The following is a 19,042-nucleotide window of genomic DNA, read 5'->3' as shown; positions in this document are numbered from 1 at the left end:
CTGATGTTTTAACTCACTGGATGGTTCTAATTCAATACAAGTTCTTAATTCAGTACAAGTTATAAAGTGTTGAAGTAATCACCTGAGTGTTCCCAGCTGTGTGCCATGTTTTCCTCCTGAGCCCATGAGTGAGTTTGCCATTCCAATACCTTCCCTTATAAGCAGAGCTTAGGGGGAAGAATTGAGAACAAGGCAGCCAATCACAGATGTTTAATATGTATAATTCATACAGAGTGTACTGACAACCATACGTACATAGTAGCCTATGTTTAATATGTATAATTCATACAGAGTGTACTGACAACCATACGTACATAGTAGCCTATGTTTAATATGTATAATTCATACAGAGTGTACTGACAACCATACGTACATAGTAGCCTATGTATAATTCATACAGAGTGTACTGACAACCATACATAGTAGCCTATGTTTAATATGTATAATTCATACAGAGTGTACTGACAACCATACGTACATAGTAGCCTATGTTTAATATGTATAATTCATACAGAGTGTACTGACAACCATACGTACATAGTAGCCTATGTTTAATATGTATAATTCATACAGAGTGTACTGACAACCATACGTACATAGTAGCCTATGTATAATATGTATAATTCATACAGAGTGTACTGACAACCATACGTACATAGTAGCCTATGTATAATATGTATAATTCATACAGAGTGTACTGACAACCATACGTACATAGTAGCCTATGTTTAATATGTATAATTCATACAGAGTGTACTGACAACCATACGTACATAGTAGCCTATGTTTAATATGTATAATTCATACAGAGTGTACTGACAACCATACGTACATAGTAGCCTATGTTTAATATGTATAATTCATACAGAGTGTACTGACAACCATACGTACATAGTAGCCTATGTTTAATATGTATAATTCATACAGAGTGTACTGACAACCATACGTACATAGTAGCCTATGTATAATATGTATAATTCATACAGAGTGTACTGACAACCATACATAGTAGCCTATGTTTAATATGTATAATTCATACAGAGTGTACTGACAACCATACGTACATAGTAGCCTATGTTTAATATGTATAATTCATACGGAGTGTACTGACAACCATACGTACATAGTAGCCTATGTTTAATATGTATAATTCATACGGAGTGTACTGACAACCATACGTACATAGTAGCCTATGTTTAATATGTATAATTCATACAGAGTGTACTGACAACCATACGTACATAGTAGCCTATGTATAATATGTATAATTCATACAGAGTGTACTGACAACCATACGTACATAGTAGCCTATGTTTAATATGTATAATTCATACAGAGTGTACTGACAACCATACATAGTAGCCTATGTATAATTATGTCTAATTCCATAAAGTGAATGCAGGGAGCTGTCTGTAGGCTTGTAAAAAGCTGCCTAACTTTAATCACTTTAATGTGAGAGTATAAAACATGGCAGCAGCTTTTAAGAGCTCATAAAATACATTGAACGTTGATTGCCAAAAGAAGAAATATGACATTTTGGCCACCGTCCAAACTACAGTATGTGAGAGTTTAGCTGATGTCTGCTTACACCAGGGGTGTCCAACATGCGGCCCGATGACAAGTTTTATACACGGTCAAACAAGAATATTTACAGAGTATACTTTGTCAGGATTCCTTGTTCCCTGTTGTCTATTCTGTATTTTTTTTACCTTGATGTGAGTTATTAGTGTTCTGTTCAGAGCACACACCTGACAAAAGACCATTGATATTAAATATTGAAGATGATATTTAAATAAAATCGTTTAAACGCAATGCATCTGCATATGACTATGTTATGGTCCGACATGAAGTACATTATGTCAGGAGATATAGTCGGTCCTTGGGTGTTTTAATATTATTTTCTAATGTGGCCCCCTTTGAAAAAAGATTGGACACCCCTGGCTTACACCGTCCAATCACACACTGGATACACACCTGGTGGTTTGTGCTTAAAGCTCTATATTGTGATCATTACCACAGCATGTAAACAGATCTGTAAGACCAACATCATGTCCTTGGTTGGTACCTCCTGTTTTGACGCATGCCGTCGTTGCAACTCTGCATTAATGAGTTAAATGTGGTTCAACCTGTGGTTCCAGCAGAGTGGACGCGTGCTGACGGCCGCTCAACAGAAACCCTCCAAGACGGTGACCGCTCGCATCACAGCGCGCCCCGCCCTGGCCAAAACTCCTCGCCACGACCTCAACAAGACCCCCCACCACGACCTGGCCAAGAAGACCACCTGTAACGACCTGGCCCGGACCACCCGCTCACACCTGCACGTGATGGGCGTGGCTCCACCCATGAGCTCCATCATGGTGGAACGCCATCACCCTGTTACACAGGTATCAGATTGATTGATTGAAGACTTGATTGATTGATTGAAGAGTTTGAATAAGGGGGCACGGTGGCGCAGTGGTTAGCGCTTCGCCTCACAGCGATCCTGGGTTCGATTCCCGCCGGGGGACGCTGTGGGTGCTGGGGGTGTGTTTCTCCCTCCGCATCATCAGTGCCCACACCCTAGGTGGGGTCGGCGATGGGGCCTTTCTGTGTGGAGTTTGCATGTTCTCCCCGTGTCTCCTAGGGTTGATACCCTCACAAAAACATGCAGTAATCCTGGTCTCAATAATGCCTCCCCCTGGCCAGCCGGGGCGCTTGATGGAGGGGAAAGGAACTGGTCGGAATAACGTGTTCCTTCCACGCGCTACGTCCATCCTGGGGAAATCCCCCCTGTCAGGTGAAAAGAAACAACTTGGACTCCTCATGCATAGAAGGAAGCATGAGGTCAGTCCGTTGTCTCCCCAGGTGCAGCAGAGGGAGAGCAGAGCCCAGGATTACATAGGCAATTGGCACTGGGTGAAAATGGGTTGCAAAAATCGTGGGATAAAAATTATAGAGTAAAAAAAAAGAAGAGTTTGCATAGGAAAAGGTACAGTTTCATGACAGTACAGTTCACTGGTACAAGGTCAACTAAAAGGATAAACACCTCAAGAAATCTTTTGGGCTTGTTTCCATTGAGGTCTTTTTTGTTTAAACTCATATAACATTGAATGACAGACAGATAGAACACAGTACTATGATAGCTATTTAACTCATATAACATTGAATGACAGACAGATAGAACACAGTACTATGATAGATATTTAACTCATATAACATTGAATGACAGACAGATAGAACACAGTACTATGATAGATATTTAACTTGTATAGCATTGAATGACAGACAGATAGAGCACAGTACTATGATAGATATTTAACTCATAACATTGAATGACAGACAGATAGAACAGTACTATGATAGAAATTTAACTCATATAACATTGAATGACAGACAGATAGAACACAGTACTATGATAGATATTTAACTCGTATAACATTGAATGACAGACAGATAGAACACAGTACTATTATAGATATTTAACTTGTATAACATTGAATGGAGAACGCATTTGACCTATTTTTGTGCCAAATCTGGGTTGGAGATAAAACTAGCAGTACCAGAGGTCCTGGTAGGCCATAAAACCAGCTGGACGTTAGTTCTCATGGTACCAGTTTTAACAGGACATTAATTCGTTTTTTTCTCATGGTATTTTCCTGTTGTTTCCTCAGCTCACGGTGGGCCAGGCGACAGCCGCCATGTTCCCTCGTCCATCACACAGCGGGGGTCCCTCCCACAGCGGGGGTCCCTCACACCACAGCGGGGGTCCCTCACACCACAACGGGGGTCCCTCACACCACAGTGTGGGTCCCCGAGGGAAACCCCTCCCCACCAGACCCTCCTCCTCCTCCCATTCATGTAACAAACACAGCATTAAGATCGTGGACTGACCTCCTGTTTTAGAACCAGGAATGTAAATAAGAAGGAAAGTGTGAACACCAGACATAGAGCACCCTGACACCCATGGGTGGCAGCCGGTGGGCCATGAGATGCACCCCAGTGAACGAGCACAAAACACTGTTCCTGAACGTTTGTGTCCTTTGTCATATCATTTACCTTCTTTGGTTTAGAAAGTTAACGCTTTCAGTGCCAGCTTTCACCACTAGAGCGCGCCCAATGGCCATAGAATTCACCATAGAGATACGCTGGTATATGCACAAGCCGTGCGCAGCCATGATGTGCCTGAACACTTTCCTTTGTGCATGTACAGGAACAGGATGAAGTTAGCTTGAAGTTAGCTATTGGCTACCAAGCATTTTAGAAGCCCTGTTTTCGGCGATTTAGCCATGATTAAACCTTGCACACCTCATGGATATGCATGGAACAGAGAAAATGAGCTCTAAAGATCCTGGATTGCATTGGAGTGGATGGTATTTTTTACAAAAATATTTTTTTTTTTTAAAAGCCGAACTAGTTCGGGATAGGCACTGTATGAGTTAAGCGCTGGGCTTTCCAAAACAATGCAAGCATTTCAGATATCTACAGGGTTCCCACGGTCATGAAATTCCAGGAAATATTTTGAAATTTGAAAAATATTTTTCCAGTACTGGAAAAGTTTTGGAATTGATCAAGGGTCCTGGAAGGTCCTGGAAAAATTAGCTGTGCCTTGTCTTTGGTTATTGATTTTGTTAATACCTCTGAAATGACAAATGAAACAGAGGCAGAAATTGTGAAAATAGCAGATCTACATGCTCACAACGCGAGGCGTTGTGACTAGGGATGGTCCGATCAGGTTTTTTGGAACCGATCACCGAGCACCGATCAAAAAAGTTTGATCACCCGATACCGATCAATCACCGATCCGATCAAGTTATTATTTATATATTATTTATATTTTCTAAATGTTAATGTTTTAACTTTAATTAATTAATTCACTCATGAATTCATTTATATATTTGCCTTATAGTTATTTACCAGCATTACTATGTATTTATTATCATAGCAGTAACTAATTATTCCTTCAGCACTGTGGAAATCAATACCCCAAAATGGCCTCAAGTGGGCATACTGAACGGCTGGTTGATCAGATGCACCGATCGGATCGGATCGGTGAATTTACCTTTTGATCTAAACCACCGATTATCGCCGATCACGCTTTGATCGGCCCGATCCGATCCATTGCCGATTGATCGGTAACATCTCTAGTTGTGAGCATGTAGATCGGCTATTTTCATCATGAAACCGTGTTAAACAAAATTCCTCAACTCTTAGTGCTCGTCAGGGTCCCCAGTTAAATATGATTATTTCAGGAGTCACGGCCTGAAAAGTTTGAGAACCACTGTCTTTGGGCATTGCGCATAGGAGTAAGCGACTCGTTATTGAGCTGAATGATTGTTATATAGTCCTGGAAATCGGGTTAAATATTCTAGAAAAGTTTTGGAAAGGTTTTGGAAATTAATTGGTAAAAATGTGTGGGAACCCTCAACCCTGTATCTAGTTATTGGGTCATCAGAAGAGGTGTGAGTTCCTCTTCTGAGGAGTTTTGAGGACTGAACTCTAGCTTCCCTGTTAGCCAAAACCAGTCAATCTGCAAGCATGTGTAGATCACATAATAGGTTTTTTTCCGATCGCCAAAATAAAAGCCTGGGTTCCCGAGGCTACATAATAGGTGATCTGAAATGACCAGACCAAGTACACAGAACAACTCAGGTCAGGGCTACTAAGTATAGACGGTTTAAATGTTTTTTTTATCGTTTTCGCTCACTTTGGAATGAGATTTTATTTGCACTGTTTTGTACAAAACATTTGATAGAGTATTGTTTTGGTCATGTTTATGACAAAGACTTTTTCTTAGGATTGAAGTGTTTATTAAATTGCATTTTATTTTTAAATTATTGAAAGTCAAAACATGACACTGTAATAAACTATTTCTATTAAACATCATCTGTACAATACTTTATTTTGACAGCAGATGGCAGCGATGTAAATGTTACAGGTGTGTGTGTGTGTGTGTGTGTGTGTGTGCATCATGACAGGCTACAGCTGGTCTTGGCTCCTCTCTCTGCCTCCATGCGAATCTTATCTGTAAGAAAACAGAACAAAAGCAAGTGGCGTAAAAGCTTTCAGCTACTGTCTATACTGTACATGACTGGTGGCCAGTTATGATCTACTTACTATATCGATATGTTTGGTATTGTATCGTCTCACAATGCAAATAATCGGTATCGAATCATTTTTGCAATGTAAATAATCGAGTGTATGGATTATATTTGTGAAGGAAAATGAAAAAGAGGGTCTTGGTCTATTGATAAATGTGTGTAATCTCTGTGTTCATGTCAAGGTGTGGTTTTGTTCTTGTGTTGAAATATAATGTCCATGTATTTGCTAGAGAAACACAGTGTTTACTTATTTATATCCAATCCATAATAGATTTTCCCTTAAAAACCTGCACTATTGACACGTTTCACAGATTTAATTTCTTTGCTAAATAGTTATCGATTTTAAATCATTGAATCGAATCGTATCGTATCACCATGAAAGAACCAATATCGTCCATGTATCGTATTGTCAACCATGTAACGTGATGCATATCGTATCACTATTAAATGTAACGTTACACCCCTATGAAGCCGCATGTTGCCTCCAAAGTCTGACCTCATTTTCACACTTTCCCGCCCATTCTAAAACTCTGAAATCTGAATTATTACAATAGACTTTTTTTTTTATATTGCGTCAAATAGGAACTGTTCCAAAAATAAACTGCCGCCAAATTAGTTAGATTTTCACCAGAAATATGCAAGACCGACTACATCGTGCCATATAATGCCTATGAATATCGCAGTGCATCTTTCCCGTTGTTTTGACCTGGTTTTCGGCGGAAGGGGTGCACGCCCTTTTCACATTGGCCTGTTATAGCGCCACCAGGAGGCCACAATAACTTTCCTGACCTGGCGCCGGAGACCTGCGCTCGGAAGAGCACTGCTTCTCGTTTTTGAGCGGTGGTAAACCGCTCCATAGAGTGGCTGTGTGTGTGTCTGTAGCCATTTCTCCTCATGTTTTGCCATAGCAATGTGTGTGTGTGTCTGTAGCCTGTACATCCTAGACCTATATCCTAGTCTGAAGATGTTATGCAAGAACGACCACCACTCACTTCACATTGGGTGTGATTTTTAGTTTGTTTAATAAACAAAACATTCAGTTTATTATTCTGGAGTGCTTTTGCTGATTTTTTTCTTCTTCCTTTCTTTTTTTGTCAACTTGATAAGAGGCAAACAGATTGACAGGAGAGATGAACAAAGGAGCAGAGTTTCTACCATTAAGGTTCATACATGGACAGAAGAATGCAAAGAGTTTATCAGTGAAGGTGCAGTCAGTGAAAGAATAGAGGTGAACTCTGGCTTCCACATCATAAAAGGAGACCAGACCCTCCTCATAATCCACAAACACTCCCACTTTCTGGAGCTCCTCTCTTACAGGGAGGCAGCGATCAGAGTCAGCAGCAGACTCGTACACTTTTCCATACCTCAACCACAACCTTGAACCTTGGTTTAAGGTTGGTGCAAATGCAAAATGCTACTCACTGTGTGCGCGGTGCGAGGTGACGTCATTTTGACGGAAACAGTCCTCTCTGATTTTGTCTTTAATAGCATTTCGTTTTCACCCCGGCCCGTTGCAGGACTCTGGTCTGCAGTTCAGAGTGCAACAGGGAGTTTATTCTACAGTTTGGGGGCCAAGAGGGAGAAGAGTCTATACTAGGACGAGTGGATCGTTGTACTGGGAGTTTAAGTGAGGGTTCTGTTTAATTTTGGACCACGATGCTTATATGAGACGATTGTAAGACGACCCAATGTTTATTCTCCATAGAGAAAATAGTGACGTCAGGACTTCTCTAATCTCTACTCAATGAGGATGATTTTTCTGACATAGTGGCTGTCAGGACCAAACCTCCATGTTTGTTTTCATAATGAATATGACATGTGATGTTTGTTTCGTGAAAGTGATCATGTGTCTGCAGGTTAAATACTTTAAGAATGTAAAATATTAACAAGATCTGACTAAATAATAACTACATTGGATCCCTTGAGAACACAGGTTCTTTTTTTCCATTTCCTTAAAAGTAAAGTGCGTTTCAGACATGTTGCAGTTGACGGGCGTCTTCCTCGCTTGGATCAGCGGGGATTGCGGCGGGGTGGAGACAAACACAATCGCTCCGCAAGAAAACGCAGGCCGATTATTACAAAGATGAACACAAATCCAGCTCTTGCCGCCGGCGAGCGACGCGAGAATTTCAGGGCCCGTCTGCCTCGCTCCGCTCCTAAACCTCTCCACGCCCCAAATAATTGCCCGCCTCTCATTGAAAATAAATTGCTGGGGCGCGTTAACCGACTCACGTCTGAAAGGCATGGTTTCCAGCCAACAGAGATGGAGCAAATGTTTGTTTACCTGCAGCCTTGCGGTTGCCCGTAGCGATGAGGCCTTGGTACAGCTCCTTAGCAGCAGACTGCTGGCTCACCTCTACACCGTGCATCCAGATCAGCAGCATCCTGTTAGCATGCTCCTTGTAGCTGCATGGGCCTGAACACACACACATCCTGTTAGCATGCTGCTACATACTGTTAGCATGCTGTACATCCTGTTAGCATGCTCCCTGTAGCTGTATGGGCCTGAATATACAACATCCTGTTAGCATGCTGCTACATCCTGTTAGCATGCTCCCTGTAGCTGTATGGGCCTGAATATACAACATCCTGTTAGCATGCTGCTACATCCTGTTAGCATGCTCCCTGTAGCTGTATGGGCCTGAATATACAACATCCTGTTAGCATGCTGCTACATCCTGTTAGCATGCTCCCTGTAGCTGTATGGGCCTAACACACAATATCCTGTTAGCATGCTGCTACATCCTGTTAGCATGCTCCCTGTAGCTGTATGGGCCTAACACACAACATCCTTTTAGCATGATGCTACATCCTGTCAGCATGCTCCCTGTAGCTGTATGGGCCTGAATATACAACATCCTGTTAGCATGCTGCTACATCCTGTTAGCATGCTCCCTGTAGCTGTATGGGCCTAACACACAACATCCTTTTAGCATGATGCTACATCCTGTTAGCATGCTCCCTGTAGCTGTATGGGCCTGAAGATACAACATCCTGTTGGCATGCTCCCTGTAGCTGTGAGGCACTGAAGACACAACATCCTGTTAGCATGATGCTACATCCTGTTAGCATGCTCCCTGTAGCTGTATGGGCCTGGACACACAACATCCTGTTAGCATGCTGCTACATCCTGTTAGCATGCTCCCAACACAGCTCTGTGAGGGCCTGAAATGGGGAAATGGAAGTTTGACTCCTACAGTGCTTCCTATGCCTGAAAAGTCTTAGCCTAGGCTTTTCTTTTTGAGCCGAACGTGAATAAAAATGAAAGCCTGGGATACCGAGGCTATCCCGGTCTATAGCTGCCCTACCTATCCAGCTACCCTAGAGAGTCCTAACTGTCCACTGCTCTCCAAGACCTTCGTACCTTTGTGACTGCCTGCCTAGATACATTCCAAACCGCCCCTCAGGTCTTCTAGTGCAGACCTGCTCCATGTGCCTACAATGACATATAAAAAATAAGGTGAAGCAGCTTTCTGCTTCTATGGACCGACACTCCGACAGCTTGGAATAAACTCCCAGTACACCTAAGACAAGCAGCCTCTGTGGATAGCTTTAAAGCACAGCTCAAGACCTATTTCTTCCCTCTTGCTTTTAGCTCAACTTTTAAATCCCTGTGCCCTAACTAACCCTAACCCACACACTGTTTTATGTTTTTACTTTTCTTTTCTGTTAAGCATGTGTGCTTCATTTCTGCTCTGTAAAGCACTTTGAGCTGCATTTCATGTCATGAAAGGTGCTATACAAATAAAGTTTTATTATAATTATTATTATTATTATTACCTGTCCACTGCTCCTGGATGGCGGCCACCTGGCTGTGGGTGAAGCTCCAGTGCTCTGCCAGCCTCCTCCAGTCATCAGGCCTGAGGAGATGATGCGCCAGCCTCCATAGCATGGCGCGCAGAGGGGCGCTCTCTGACCGGTGGTCCAGCTTGAAGCTCAGCGGGGCGTCGCCCTGGGGGCAGGCCTTAGGCTCTGTGATGTCACCGTGGGGGCGGTCCTCAGACTCTGTGTCACAGTGGAGGCGGTCCTTATGCCCTGCGTTGGCCTGGAAGGACAGACACATCATGTGACATTCTGTGTGTCCAAGTCTGCTTACAGTATATTTTCCACCCATTATTTTTGTAACTCATTTTTTTTTCACCCAGTGCCAATTGCCAAAGATGGCGCCTGAATCTGTGCAGCTGCACATGATATCTGCAAATGGGTGTGGGACCAGTTCTTTGATGGGCGTGGGACAAGTTCTTTGATGGGCGTGGGACAAGTTCTTTGATGGGCGTGGGACAAGTTCTTTGATGGGCGTGGGAGAGGTGCACGCCCATCAAAGAACTTGTCCCACGCGCATCAAAGAACCTGTCCCACGCCCATCAAAGAACTTAAGTTAAGTTAAGATCTGTTTATTTGACAGGGACCTTGCTCATTAATGGACATGTCAGTTTTCACTTCAATGTAAATGAGCCAGATTTAGCCCGCTGTGGGCTAATTTCCATCTGCAGTCCCTGGACCCCCATTGGTGGTGATCAACCCCCCCAATCCAACCCTTGATGCTGAGTGCCAAGCAGGGAGGCATTGGGTCCCATTTTTATAGTCTTTGGTATGACCCGGCCGGGGAATTGAACCCCCGACCTCCCAGTCTCAGGGCGGACACTCTAACCACAAGGCCACTGAGCTGGTCAGACAGACAGACAGACAGACAGACAGACAGACAGACAGACAGACAGACAGAATCCCCATTGGTGGTGGTGATCAACCCCCCCAATCCAACCCTTGATGCTGAGTGCCAAGCAGGGAGGCATTGGGTCCCATTTTTATAGTCTTTGGTATGACCCGGCCGGGGAATTGAACCCCCGACCTCCCAGTCTCAGGGCGGACACTCTAACCACAAGGCCACTGAGCTGGTATACTTGTCCCACGCCCATCAAAGAACTTGTCCCACGCCCATCAAAGAACCTGTCCCATCAAAGAACTTGTCCCACGCCCATCAAAGAACTTGTCCCACTCCCATCAAAGAACTTGTCCCATCAAAGAACTTGTCCCACGCCCATCAAAGAACCTGTCCCATCAAAGAACTTGTCCCACGCCCATCAAAGAACTTGTCCCATCAAAGAACTTGTCCCACGCCCATCAAAGAACCTGTCCCACACCCATCAAAGAACTTGTCCCACGCCCATCAAAGAACCTCTCCCACGCCCATCAAAGAACCTCTCCCACGCCCATCAAAGAACCTCTCCCACGCCCATCAAAGAACCTCTCCCACGCCCATCAAAGAACCTCTCCCACGCCCATCAAAGAACCTGTCCCACACCCATCAAAGAACAGATTGCCTCGAGTTACGTATACTTGCAATTGCCTAAACTGTAATCCTGGGTTCTGCTCTCCCTCTGCATGAGCTCCGAACTGAGCTCATGCTTTCTTCAGTGTATGGGGAGTGAGCACGCTGCTTCTTATCACCTGACAGGGGGGAGGTTCCCCGGTTTGGACGTAGCGCGTGGAAGGATCACGTTATTCCAACCAGTTCCTTTCCCCTCCATCAGGCACCCCGGCTGGCCAGGGGGAGGCAGTATAGAGACCAGGATTACTGCATGTTTTTATGAGGGTACCTACCCTAGGAGACACGGGGAGAACATGCAAACTCCACACAGAAAGGCACAGAATGGAACCCCTTCTAGCTGTGAGACGACAGCGCTACAGACTGGGCCCCTGTTTTCCCCGTTAAATTAACGGCCTACGATGATCATAGGGATAGGGTCTATGATGTCATCATAAGTGGACAGGTCACCTGACTCCAGGCGTAGTATCGTTCTGCTTTGATGATCATGTCCACGATGATGACCTCATCAGCCCTCGCGGCCACGCCCAGAGCGGTCTTCTGCTGCTGCTCACACACGCACGCACACACACACACGCACGCACGCACGCACGCACACACACACACACACACACACACACACACACACACACACACACACACACACACACACACACACATTTATAAAATACATAACAAGGTCTCAAATCTTTTCAGTTGCTAGATGAAGTAACAGATCATGCATCACAATTTTCAATCAAGCATAGGATATTTAGCATGCAATTACTACTTTACTAATTATGTAATTTTTAGCCCTTTTTTCCCCCAATTAAACTGCCCCATTTTAACAACCATTGTCAATGTAGTAGTAGGTGCAGTGGATAGCCTACATTTGCATTTCCTGTGGTCTAAGTAGCTTGCATACAGAAGGCAGTATATTCACCAGTGGAACAGCCGACACTACCTGACATACCACTTCCTCCCGTGAACATCTAGCGTGAAGAGAGGTAATAGATCTGAGTTTGTGAATGTAGTTTGTGTGTGGGTGCAGTACTCACTCTGTCCTGTAGGGTGTGTGTGTGTGGGTGCAGTACTCACTCTGTCCTGTAGGGTCAGGTCCACTCCAGCTCTGAGAAGCATCTGAACCACTTCCACCCTGGCCTGTTCTGCTGCCACGTGTATCACTGTCTGACCCCTCTGAGAGATGCGCACGCACGCACACACACACACACACATGCACACAAGCACAGTCTCAAGTGGCGTTTCCATAAAGCCTCTTAATGCGCATTTACGGCCTATTCGCACATTTTTTTTTTTTTTTTTACTTTTTATGGAAACACTTCAAAATGCGAAAATCCGCAAAAAAAATTATTGTGGATTTTGAGGCTTTATCGAATAAACTAAATGCACATTTGTGAATGGAAACGGGTCAGACAATAAATGCGAATACATTATGACGTTCTGGGTCCATATCGTCCGCCAACTTAACACTTTCCCCTGCCGTTTAACGTCCATTGTATAGCATTTACAGCCCACAAAACAAACCGGTTGTTTGTTACACACAGAGTGACACAGACCGTGTGTAAATTCCTCCCGTTTTCACCTCCCGGAGTCAAGCCATCCGTGGCTAACCCTTCCTCATCACACGGTGTTGCGTGCCAAATGTGGCCGATCTACAAGCTCACAGCAGCTCGCATCCGCGTCTCCGCGCCGTGCTGTGAGCTTGCTGATCGGCCACCAACCAGAGGACGCTGAAACTTGCAGGATGAGCACTGTGCAGCGATCGAATCACAGCAGTCGTGCAGTGCCCACGTCTCGGTTCGGTCTGAAAAAATCAGCCCGAACAACCCATGCGACCGTTGTTAATTCGAATGACACCCGCAAATGGAAACGGAGGACTTAATACGCATTTCTGATAATTCGCTTCCCTAATTCGAATAAGTTTATGGAAACATGGCTTCAGTCTCTCCCAACCACTTCCCCTGTTTGTAGCCCTGTCTCTTTATCTTGTTTTTGTAGATAATTGAACCCAGAGTAAACCTTTATTTCTATGTAAATTCTGTGTATTATGCTCTGCCTTTGGACAGGGAAAGACTGAGGCCTCTATACACAGGCACCAGTAGGTACGTAGAACTTTGTTAAACACACTAGAAAGAGGTGGTTGCCACTTACGTATTTTGAACATTGTTTTGGTTTTGTTATTTTGGCAACATCTGCATCCCTTGGTAGTGGCTTGTGTTTTTGAAACTTGTAATCAATTGTAAATAACCTGAACTTCAATACAAGAGTAAAAACCATTCAGCACCTTTTGACTCTGAAACTGCTTTAGCCCTAGAGCCTTTTTGTTCTAAAAGGTGTGTTTAGCCCTAGTAGAGCCTTTTTGTTCTAAAAGGTGTGTTTAGCACCCTAGAGCCTTTTGGTTCTAAAAGGTGTGTTTATCCCCCTAGAGCCTTTTGGTTCTAAAAGGTGTGTTTAGTACTAGTAGAGCCTTTTGGTTCTAAAAAGGTGTGTTTAGCCCTAGTAGAGCCTTTTGGTTCTGAAAGGTGTGCTGAGGTAGTAGGAGAGTGCAAACATCTACAGTAGGTGTGCTGAGTAGAGCCAGTAGGCCAGACAGTAGGTGTAGTTATTAAAGGCGAATTTCAGGGGAAAACGACATTCCTACCTTTTAAAAGTATCGTTTTAGAAACTTCCAGGATGTTCCAGCAGTTGTTTATTCCAAAGAAGCAATAGGCCTATATTCCATTTTTGTTCGAGCTGTCCAACCCAAACAGGGCTTAAAACTGGAGCTACACATCCGTCGCCGACACGGTTAGCAACACATACACATACAAGCTATTACATCTCCGGGAGCGTGCCATTGTTGTTAAAACGCTGAACTCTGAACTCAGTTGAAATCCCTCCCTCCCTCATCTCCAATGCAAGTGGATGGGATGCGGAAGTACCGCGAGATGCCAAGTCTCACGGAAGCTTCTAAAAAGGGGTAGTATATAGTGCAGGGCTACTCAACTTGAGATGGCTCAGGGGCCACTCAGCAAAATACCAAAAGTCCAAAGGGCCGCAAGCTAAAAATGACGGTCCTATTTTGGACGTTTACATTGATTTTGTACAGTACACAGTCTAATAATTAAGGAAACGCACAGAAAACAGCCACATTTCCATAAGCCAGGCCAAACCTCATTGAACCAAAAGATTGTCATGGATGGAATGATGAAATTGATGACATTTTAATTTTTTATCAAATTAGGCTTTATTCACAAAATGTGAAGTGAAAATGAACAGTTCTGGTTCAACCTTTTTGTAACCTCCCCTGTGTCTGGGTATGCAAGGCTAGTGAACTTTGGCAATGTAAAGGTATGTTTTCTCATGCCACTAACACTCCTTTTCATTAATAGGACAGATTTAAAATAAATAAACGTTTATACTTATTATTCAATCACTCAAACCCCAGCATCCCTATTCTTGGGGGACATTCACCAAAAATAGCCGATCTACAAGCTCACCACAAGATGCATTGTGAGCTTGTAGATCGGCTATTTTTGGTGAAGAGAGTTATTGTATGGAAAAATAACTCAAGTACAGTTCAACTCCCCCTCAGATGCACTGTACTTGTAAAACAGTTTGATGCTTTGAGCTTTGTAAAACACAACAGCTCGTTGGAGGAGATTTGTGTTAATAAGCATAGTTCCTTGGCTGCAGCGCGATCTGTTGGAATGCTTGCACTGTCGGTGCCATAGAGTTATAGTCGGAGCTGACTGGCGGAGTCGCGGAGGGAGAGACAAGCAGCGGAGACAAGGGCTAGGTCTTCATTAGCCTGAAACATGACGATCGCGGGATTCGCGGCCGTAGGGCCGTTCATATCGCACGACCGTCATGCGTCTCCGCTCCAGTGAGTCCGACTGTGGTTGTCTGCTGCAAAATCTCCGTATATTTGTCTGTTTGACTGTCTCGTTGTACTGTAGCTCTAGTGTAGCCGCCTGCATCTCTGCACTGCTACTGCATTCGCTTCCTGACTCTTATCCCTAACTACGGAGTGCACCGAGGGTCAAACATCACCGCGTTTTGCGTTTCGCGTTAACTTTGACAGGCTTCGAAAAATCATATTTTTTTTGGCATGATCATGACGGGCCACACAGACATGCGGAAAGGGCCGCATGCGGCCCGCGGGCCGCGGGTTGAGTAGCACTGATATAGTGTATAGTATAGTAGGTGTAGTTACATCATCAGTCAGGTTGTAGTTACACCCAGCCTCCAGCAGGGTGTTCATGACAGGAAGGTGGAAGTTCTTCACCGCCAGATGGAGAGGAGTCTGGAGACGCTGGAAACATAATTATTATGTTTATGATGTGTTTATTATGTGTACGTTGTCATAAACATGTATGCATTATGTTTATGGCAGTGTACACATACAGCATTACAACATTATCAGTTTTTCTCTCTGCTTTTGTTCTTTAGATGGATCTTTTTGGAGGTATTTTAATGTTTTTATGGATCTTTTTGGAGAGGTATTACTCCCCCTGGTGGAGAGGTATTGTAATGTTTGTCACCTGGTTCTGAAAGTCCATGTTGGCCTGGTGGGAGATGAGCAGTTTGACCAACGCTGTGTTTCCTCTCTCTGCCACCGGGTGGAGCGCAACGCACTTAGACTGCAGGGGAGAGGGGAGCAATGCATTTACACTGGAGAGGAGAGCTCTGCATTTAGCCTGAGTGTGTAAGCAAATCAAAGTTAATCAAATGAGTAATGGCTGTGTTAGATTTGTAGGTGTGTCAATACGGTCTATCATCCTTGGCTCTGGATGCCACTAGTTAGTAAACAGTGTCTGTTCCCACCGGGCGCCGCAATTATCGTCGTGAAGCAGTGAACTTTCAACTTACATTAGTCTCGCGAGACGTCTGGCTGCTGTTAGCCTTGGGATCCAGGCTTTTCAAGAAAGAAAAGCCTGGGTAAAGCCCCTAGTAACTGTGGTTCAGCCAATCAGGCGAGTCTGTGTGTATACAAACACATAGAGCATCGCAGCAGAAGTGGTTTACTGGTCCCACTAAAAAATCTCATTCATTTTCCCCGTAGACTTTTACAAAAATATTTATAACAATTATGTTAAAGCCTAGAACCAAGCCATCCAGGATTGCTGTGAATCATGAACACGAAACCTTTGATCCTATGTGAAAACATATTTTAATATTCAATTATTTGATATACTACGTTTAATAACTACCCTTTGTTTAGCGATTTTCAAAATGTTCTTTTCATAGAAACAAAGGTTATATGGTCATGATTCACTGCAATCCTGGATGGCTTGGTTCTAGGCTTCACATAATTGTTATAAATATTTTCGTGAAAGTCTATGAGGAAAATGAACAGGATATTTTTTAGTGGGACCAGTAAACCGCGCCCACCAGCAATTTCTGTTCTCCTTTCTCCTAATAGGATTGGGGAGCAGTAACTAATTGACAGCCATTAATCAGATGGTGTGCACCTGGGCCCGGGTGCCAATTAACGCCCTATAAAAGCCTGCTTCCCCAGTCCTTCCCCTCCCCAGTCCTGTTCTGTTGTCATCTCCACTCCGCCCTTTTCTTTCTGTTCCACACATGTTACACTCACACACACTACACCATCCACTCATCCATGCTCTACACACTACTGACTTGACTGACTTCCACACCTCACATCTTTATTTTTGGTTTGTTTGACTACTTTTGATTATTTAAATAAACTATATTTTCTTGGTTAAACTGCGTCTCCCCCTTGTTTTTGTTGTATTCCCTGGCACTCCCAGGCCAGGAACATCACACTGCTGTTTGGTCTGGTAGGACCGACCATGGTGGTGATGCTGGGGTCAGTGTGGTTACCACGGTAACGATGTTAGGATGTTGGTTACCATGGTTACGACGTTGGGGTCACATCCCGCCTCCAGAAGGGACAGGACGCATTCTTCATGTCCGCTGTCTGCTGCCTGGTACACAGCTGTCTCACCTTCCTATAGGAGGTAAGACAGGTTCATTTAGCTGTCTGTCTGTCTGTCTGCAGCCTGGTACACAGCTGTCTCACCCTCCTCCTGTTAGCCACATACAGGTTGACCTTGATTATATTAATATCTAGTTCTTTATGATACGTTATGATAAGAGTCTAGAGATGTCTTCACTAGGCCTGAAAAGCTATTGTTTTGGTAAATCTTATCTTGTTATGGTTCAGCTTGTCCTTTAGTACAACCTAACCACCACCACATAGAACATTGTCTTGTCTCCTCATTGCCAATTATTGATTGATCAGAATCCCACGACACCTTGTACCAGTGAACTGTACTGTCATGAAACATTGTACCTTTTCCTATGCAAACTGTTAATAAAGTCTTCAATCAATCAATTGGCTTACCGTGTTGACATCATCACTGTGGGAGTGTTCTGATTGGCTTACCGCGTTGACATCATCACGGTTGTCATATTTCAGCAGCAGGAAGTCGACCGCGCCTACGTGACCGTTCCTGGCAGCCAGGTGAAGGGGCGTGTCCCCAAGCTGTGCACACACACACACACACACACACACACACACACACACACACACACGTCACATGTAATATTTGTGTCACATGGACACAAATATTACGGTGCAGTACGGTACATATGGCACATGTCTTCGCGGTACATCAGATTATCATGTATATGGCAACAGAGAGTCCGTACAACAGGCACAGTACAACACTTATATTTGCCAGTCCTTCTGTCTCGTCTCTGGACGTCCAAAGCTGTCCAAACCGTCCAACAATAATATAATATCCCCTACAACAAACCTCTGGTACTGAGGGGTTGAGTCCTTATAGTTGGCCATGGCTGACGCACTGATAGTCTGTTACATCTAAAATTTTCAGCATTTTCCCTTCTGGGTCAATCCTCCAACATGGACAAGGGTCAGTAAAGGTGACTTCACACCAAACAGCCTACTTCCAACGGCTCCAAACTGCCAGTCTGTTGTAGACTACTAGTTGGTAAACTGCCAGTCTGTTGTAGACTACTAGTTGGTAAACTGCCAGTCTGTTGTAGTCTGCTGGCATTAGTTGGCAAACTTAAAAGTTGGGCGACGAACATTGCATTCAGACGGCTGGCAGACGCTGGCTTGACAGCGTTGCCAGGTCTGCTCATTATAAGCGACTTTGGTCTTGTTTTCCAGGAAAGTCTCTAGTTGCAGGTTGCTTTTGTTTGGGCTTGTTTCTGAAGTGTAGTTGCTTATTTGGCCTTGCTTTCAACATTCTTTTAGAAAATAGCTGAATGTAATGGAGCTCAAGTGGTGAAACTTTTGGGCTTGTTTTTGTAGACCAGGTCGCTTGTTTCACTCACAGAATATGGCAACCAGAGATATTTCCTCTCGGTGCTGTGCGATGCGATGATTTCTCTCACAAAAGCACTATTACTAGCTTTGCTTTGGAGTCCATTAGTATAGGAATTGAGAGTTGAGATTGAGATATGGTATTTAGTTAAAATATGCCACGGGAAAATGTCTCTGACTTATTTAGCCTTGCTTCTGGAAGTTCTGCACTGTAGCAGACTAGACAGAGGTCCATTCCACAATGGAGGATTTACCAACGAAGCATAAACATTGAGCAAGCTCAGTTTTTCATTGACGGGTTCCACCAGCCCTATCGACGGCAAGCGCCTCATATTGCTGACA

At 44.0% G+C, this 19,042-nt stretch overlaps 2 protein-coding genes across 2 annotated transcripts in view; one reads left to right on the top strand and one right to left on the bottom strand.

The window, feature by feature from the left end:
* Positions 1–3,869, top strand: part of poc5 (POC5 centriolar protein homolog (Chlamydomonas)) — a gene marked incomplete at both ends in the record, with an annotated part of 33,838 nt that extends 29,969 nt beyond the window's left edge. The window contains 2 exons of the mRNA XM_080737910.1: positions 2,139–2,384; positions 3,651–3,869. Of these exons, the coding sequence (XP_080594036.1) occupies positions 2,139–2,384; positions 3,651–3,869 (465 nt within the window). The remainder of the gene's footprint in view (positions 1–2,138; positions 2,385–3,650) is intronic.
* Positions 3,870–5,945: 2,076 nt separating this feature from the next.
* ankdd1b (ankyrin repeat and death domain containing 1B) overlaps positions 5,946–19,042 on the bottom strand; it is a gene marked incomplete at both ends in the record, with an annotated part of 19,589 nt that continues 6,492 nt past the window's right edge. Inside the window, 9 exons of the mRNA XM_080737909.1 lie at positions 5,946–6,001; positions 8,362–8,493; positions 9,858–10,122; positions 11,854–11,949; positions 12,481–12,579; positions 15,599–15,697; positions 15,927–16,025; positions 17,259–17,357; positions 17,795–17,893. Coding sequence (XP_080594035.1) covers positions 5,946–6,001; positions 8,362–8,493; positions 9,858–10,122; positions 11,854–11,949; positions 12,481–12,579; positions 15,599–15,697; positions 15,927–16,025; positions 17,259–17,357; positions 17,795–17,893 — 1,044 coding nt within the window. The remainder of the gene's footprint in view (positions 6,002–8,361; positions 8,494–9,857; positions 10,123–11,853; positions 11,950–12,480; positions 12,580–15,598; positions 15,698–15,926; positions 16,026–17,258; positions 17,358–17,794; positions 17,894–19,042) is intronic.

The sequence above is a fragment of the Nannobrachium achirus genome (genome assembly GCF_963921795.1).
Source record: "Nannobrachium achirus genome assembly, chromosome: 12".
Taxonomy (NCBI): domain Eukaryota; kingdom Metazoa; phylum Chordata; class Actinopteri; order Myctophiformes; family Myctophidae; genus Nannobrachium; species Nannobrachium achirus.
The sequence above is the reverse complement of the archived record's forward strand: the minus strand, read 5'-3'. Positions and strand labels throughout refer to the sequence as shown.